The following is a 5,733-nucleotide window of genomic DNA, read 5'->3' on the forward strand; positions in this document are numbered from 1 at the left end:
TCCTGCAGGAGGGTAAAGGCTCAACACTTGTGCCGTGGCATTTATAACTCAAAACAAGGCCTCGTGCTCCCGGTCTGTGCAGTGTCAGTCTCGAGATCCCCGCCTATTTTACATTAATTGAATGAATATTGTATGGTATTCATGCTCGGTCTGTTAGGATTGTTAGTAATCTTTATCAGAAAATCAAATTACTGCACTATTGTAGCTGTAAATTGCCTCTTTTTGCTCCTGTGGCTGTTATCAGTGCCTGCAATATATTTCACTACATCTGCTGAAATTAAAATTATTGTGGAACTAATGCAGCCACAAGAGTCAAATTACATTGCAATAATACCCTTTGGATGTAGGCTAATTGAAGTTGTAATTTTCTCTAGAAATACAAGTTGCTGTGTATTGAAAGGGTTTGATCAGTGTTGTGTGCCGAGGGACAAGTCGTTGTCTCACTGTACTACAAAATTCCAGCTCTTGCCAACACTTTGGATTAAAATCTTTGGACTTGTGTCAATTATCTGTACTTTTTGGACAATTATTTTAAAAAAATTAAATGATAAAATAAAAATCTTACATGTTTTTAAAGTGTGAACAAGCTTCACTGATAATCGAGTAAAACTCTTAACAGCAAAATGTTACATGTTTTGATGTTAGAACACTCATAACCTTTACTTTAAGTAGAAAAAAATACTAAAATGTCAAATCAATACCATTATACATAAGCAATTTTTGAAAGTATATTGATGGTGTGTTTGTGTCCAGGTATTCTATTGACAGAAACACAGACTTGGAGCGCTTTTTCAATGTGGATGCTCTAAGTGGAGTCATCAGTACAGCCAAGCCTCTGGACCGAGAGGCCAACTCAGTACATAACCTCACCATCTTCGCCATCGAGAGCCGTAAGTCTGCCTATAGCCAACACTCTCCAATCCACTATACAAGTCAGAATTGGCCATTCCAACAAGTTGTGACAGTGGTGCGGTGGGTAGAGCAGTCGTCTCTCAACCAGAAGGTTGAAAGTTTGAATCTCAGTTCCAGCAGTCCACGTGTTGAAGTGTCCTTGGGCAAGACACTGAACGCCCCCGATGGTTAGAGCCATCGGTTGAGGTGGCGCCGCAGATGGCTGCCATTGGTTCTGTACAGGAAACAAATTCTTTGTGTAACATACTTGGCCAATAAAGGTGATTATCCTTAACCCCTTAACCTGTATGATTCATATGGTTGTTTGTCCCTTCCCTAGGGCTGTCTCATTAAGCTTTACAGACCTTTGTTATCATGAAAGCAGACATAAACATGATGGCAATCTAACAGGCTAGGTAGGAAGCAAGCTACTGGAACTCCATCATCTTAGAAACTGCCAATAGCCAGGTAGCCAGTTTGTCTACCTCCATTTCAAAAGAGGTAGATGAAAATGACTAAAAATGATAGAAATTATAAATTATGAGTCTGCTGCTAAGATTGAGAAAGTGGTCTGTTGGCTTGTTAGTGTAGCTGTGAGAAAGTATATGGAATTTTTCTGTGCTGTTATCCACTTCATTATGTGCCATAGCCTTCTGTGCTGTGAACAATACAATTGTTAGGATTGTTGTAGGGCTGTTGGGGAATGTTAATTTATGCACTGCATGACCTCCGTGTCCCCCTGAGCCGTGGGGACCAGATGCTGGCACATGATCTGCTGAGCACTGTAGACAGCTGCATCACATCAGTATAAGTTAAAAAAGACAAGCAGCCTGTCAGCCTGGCAGTTCTTCTGCTCTCACATTCTCAGACCGATCACTGTGTGAAAAAGTCTTTTTTTCTTAAGAATCTTTTTATCATTCTTTGCTTCAAAGATGTGTTTTTATTTACATCTAATGACACAGAGACGCCCTATCCGGTTGATTCCCTGCCTGATATAGCAACAAAAAGAAGGCTGCATATAATAATAGTCACACGAAATGTCAGTCCCTCTAGTATGAGGCACTGGTGTCTGACTCTTGGTGACACTCAGGCACTGTTTTCAGCTGAGAAGCAGAGTTCTCAGACTGGCAACACAATCCACTTCCCTGTTCTGACAGTATTTATAGTAAATGGCTTCTTTACAACTGAAGAGGGTGCAGGGACTCTGAGGTTGAGGGATACTGTGCATTTGAGCTGCAGTCACTCATGTTTCATCTGCTATGCCCAGACCACGCCAATGACAACAAGTCTGTGGCCCAAGGCACAGTGCGTCCTTTTTATCGTCATCAAATCAGCTGGCCTGAATGTCAGCACATCATCTCTGGCCAGCACGGTGGCGACGCCAGGCTAAATCATCATCTTGCACTCAGATGTAGCCGTTTAGCCATCAGTATGTGTCAGGCAGACAGAGGCGTGAAGCCCACTCTGCAAGATGGCTCATTCGCGCACGTAGCCTTTTCCATCAACAAGCGTGCAACGACTGTAATCACTTTGGCTGATCCACAGTAGAGTGGGTAAGGATGCCAGCTGTTGGAAGAAGGCTGCATATTTCATTACAGCAGCTCTTTTTTTATCTGCTTTGTAATTAATTAAAGCACATTAGGAAGATCAATATTCTATAATTAAGCCAAGTACATCCATGTAAAGTTAGGCAGAATTTAGTGTGCAGTGTTTAAAAGAAAGTTTTGCTCAGTGCTGGGACATAACTAGGGACTCTCTACTGTCTTTCTCTTTCAGAGGATCCAACCCAAATTGGGAAAGGCATTGCTCTCATCACAGTGCTGGATATAAACGATAATGCCCCAGTCTTTGCCATAGACTATGAAACTCTCCTCTGTGAAAACACCATGCCGGGACAGGTAAGGCCCAGAAATGTGTCTGCAATTGTTCCAGCTTCCCTTCTATTTTCTCTCTTCAAACTCTCTTGAAGTTTGACTCATAAAGACAATTCAATTCAGTTCAATTCACTTTTAATTGTATAGCGCCAAATCAGAACAAAAGTTGTCTCAGGACACTTTGCAAAGTAAGGTCTAGACCTTACTATTATTATTGTTATAGAGGAAAAACCCAACAAACCCCCTTTGAGCAAGCACTTGGTGACAGTGGGAAGGAAAAACTCCTTTTAACTGAAGAAACCTCCGACAGCCTGCTGATTCTTAGTGTCATTAAAACCCTTTCTTGTTCCGCAAACGACATCCACATGTCCACTCCACAACTCGAGGTCATTACTGGGAGATGGTATCATCAGTATGAGACACATCCTTAAGAATTAACATCAGATATTGTACAGTAGGTGTTACCATTCATTAGAGATGTTACTTTTATTCCATACTGTCAAATTGAACTAAATTAATGACAGCACTTGACTCTGCCTGTGGTCTTCATCCGCAATAATATCATGGCTTAATGTGATATCTCATGCTGAGATGGAGCGATGTCCTAGCGCAGTTTGTCTTTCCATTCTGAAGCCCTGTGTAATGAGATGATCACCACAGAGGGCAGCAGGGCAGAAAATGCATCAGGGAGAAGAAGGGAGATTGCAGGGCTTGAAGATTTGGTCCAAGAAAAGGGGGGCGAAGCAGTTGTAATCATGCATCACATTTTCCCTGTGTTTAGCATTTGGCCTCATTGTTGCTAAACGACTTGTGTGTGTATGTAGCAGTGATTCATCTGCTCTTGGTATTTGGAAAATACAATCAGATGTGAAGGGTAAAATAGGCATGTAGACCTGAATAAGTACAATTGATCAGAATGATGTATTGTATTGAAAATGGCTATTAGGCCTTTTTAAATTTTTATTCTTTTTTTGCATTCATATTTTAGAGTTGATTGTCAGCATGCTCACAGGAGAGTGAACAAAAATAGCATATGATTTTATTTACAAAAATGAGAGCCTATATTTCATGCTTGATTTTTAAAAAATTTTCTCTGTGCACGATGCTTGACCACAGTGTGGGTCTCTTCTCAGTGAAGTTACAGAGCCTGTTTTGGGGGTATTTTATGTTTACCTCTTATTTGGTTTGTTCAAATCACAAAATAATAATGTAAGTTTCTTTACCTGAAACTCAATAATCCTTATGGTGATTTGAGGTATGGCTAAGTTTAGATTTAACTTCTCAGCTTGTAGCCTTAGGGAACAGAGCATTTACTGAAATACATTGCCTTATATTAGTTGCCATCATTATTGAAGGATGCATTCTGCCTGAACCGAATGTCTATTTTTGCTTAATGATCCTACCATTTATCCCCAAATACTTGTTGTACAAATTTAGAACAACTCAAACAATTATCTACCATCCGTCAATACACCCAGACTTTTAAATTAAATTGATCATTTGTATATTTCTCCCTACTAGCACCTCATACATTATGGCACAGAGGCTAGGAATGATAGTGAAACAGAGTCGTTCCCTATAACAATCAAACTGGCCCTCAAGACATAACAGGCACAGTCCATGACGGCATTATCAGCAGGAAAAGGTACAGTAAGTCTGTAATTATGCAGGTGAAGTAGACAGATCGCTTACTCAGTGTAAGTGAGCTGTGGGGTCCTCAGTAGCTGTAGCTAGGGGCTACTCAGCTGTAAAGAGATGAACTATTGAAGGAGGCCTCTGTCCTTGTCCACCCAACGAGACGACGTGTGCATTCAAATTCTGTCCTTATGATCATCACGAGGTGTTGTCATAAAGTGAGGTGCTATAGCTAGGAGCTACTTTTACCATGCTAATAGTCAAGACACTGCAACATTTAATAAATGAAAAGAGACATGCAGTAAGTGGGCTGGATTTGTTTTTTCAGTGCTAATTCACTCATGGTTTTGATTTTAATTACACAGTAAAGCACAAAACATGTGACAGTAAGTGTTTGTTCTCTTGTTTTATTTTTCACTCATTCCAATTTCTATTCAGTTCCGTTCAAACGCAGCCTTCTGTTTAGGCAACACTAAGGTGTACCAGTGGGTCTGCACTTTCAGACTGAATAATGAAGGCAAGCAAAATGGAAATTTCATGATGAAATTTATGGCCAAAAATGCACACAGAGCAAAGGCAGGAGAGAGGTTGACATTTGAATGTGAAAACACTGTTTGAATTACAACTAGGTGTTGGCTGTCTTTTAGCAGACAGACTGGGTGGACTTGTAACCTGTCAGATGTGGGCTCTACCACCTCCCTGATTCCTAATTAATTAAAATGCTCCTGTTGTGTACTATATGTGCAGCCGTAGCAGCAAACAGTTGGCTGTACTAACTACGTCTGCTTCTCTGTAAGCTTTGTTAAAAATCTTAGGCCACCCACTGGTCGTCACACCCATTGGCTTATTCACAGCTTCAACAAAGATGAAATAACATTTGCCAGTTTGGGCCAGGGTTGACTCCATGGCTCTGTTGCACAGATTAACAGGGAGTGCAGGGATGGAGTAACCTGCCATTTTTCAGGCCTAATTAAAGCCATCTCTTGGCACTGGCTCTCTCCGGAGATGCCACTTGTTACGGATCATTGGTGCGTCTGTCTTCTGCCATAATATTAATTGATATTATGGTGGGGTGGAGGGGGCAGGGGCAATGGGCACTGTACAGTCACTTCAATGTAACTATTACATACATGAGTGGACTTGGCTTTCTGCTGCCCCAATCTGCTACCCCTCCCCCCACTCCTGCTCCATCCCTGAGGAGGCTCAGCCTGCCGAGCGAGTTGTGAATGTTGTGCAATAAAGAAAAGAGGTCTTCAAACTTTGAAGCGCTGAAGGTGGGGGAGGATGGGGAGGGGACACAAGCAAAGATGCTGCATGAGATGAAAGAAACAAG

The 5,733-nt window shown here is 41.4% G+C and overlaps 1 protein-coding gene across 1 annotated transcript in view; it reads left to right on the plus strand.

The window, feature by feature from the left end:
- Window positions 1-5,733, plus strand: part of cdh7a (cadherin 7a) — a 50,501-nt gene that overhangs the window by 26,148 nt on the left and 18,620 nt on the right. Inside the window, exons 6-7 of the mRNA XM_020617506.1 lie at window positions 754-890; window positions 2,668-2,789. Of these exons, the coding sequence (XP_020473162.1) occupies window positions 754-890; window positions 2,668-2,789 (259 nt within the window). The remainder of the gene's footprint in view (window positions 1-753; window positions 891-2,667; window positions 2,790-5,733) is intronic.

The sequence above is a fragment of the Monopterus albus genome, unplaced genomic scaffold (assembly GCF_001952655.1).
Source record: "Monopterus albus unplaced genomic scaffold, M_albus_1.0 scaffold190.1, whole genome shotgun sequence".
Classification (NCBI taxonomy): domain Eukaryota; kingdom Metazoa; phylum Chordata; class Actinopteri; order Synbranchiformes; family Synbranchidae; genus Monopterus; species Monopterus albus.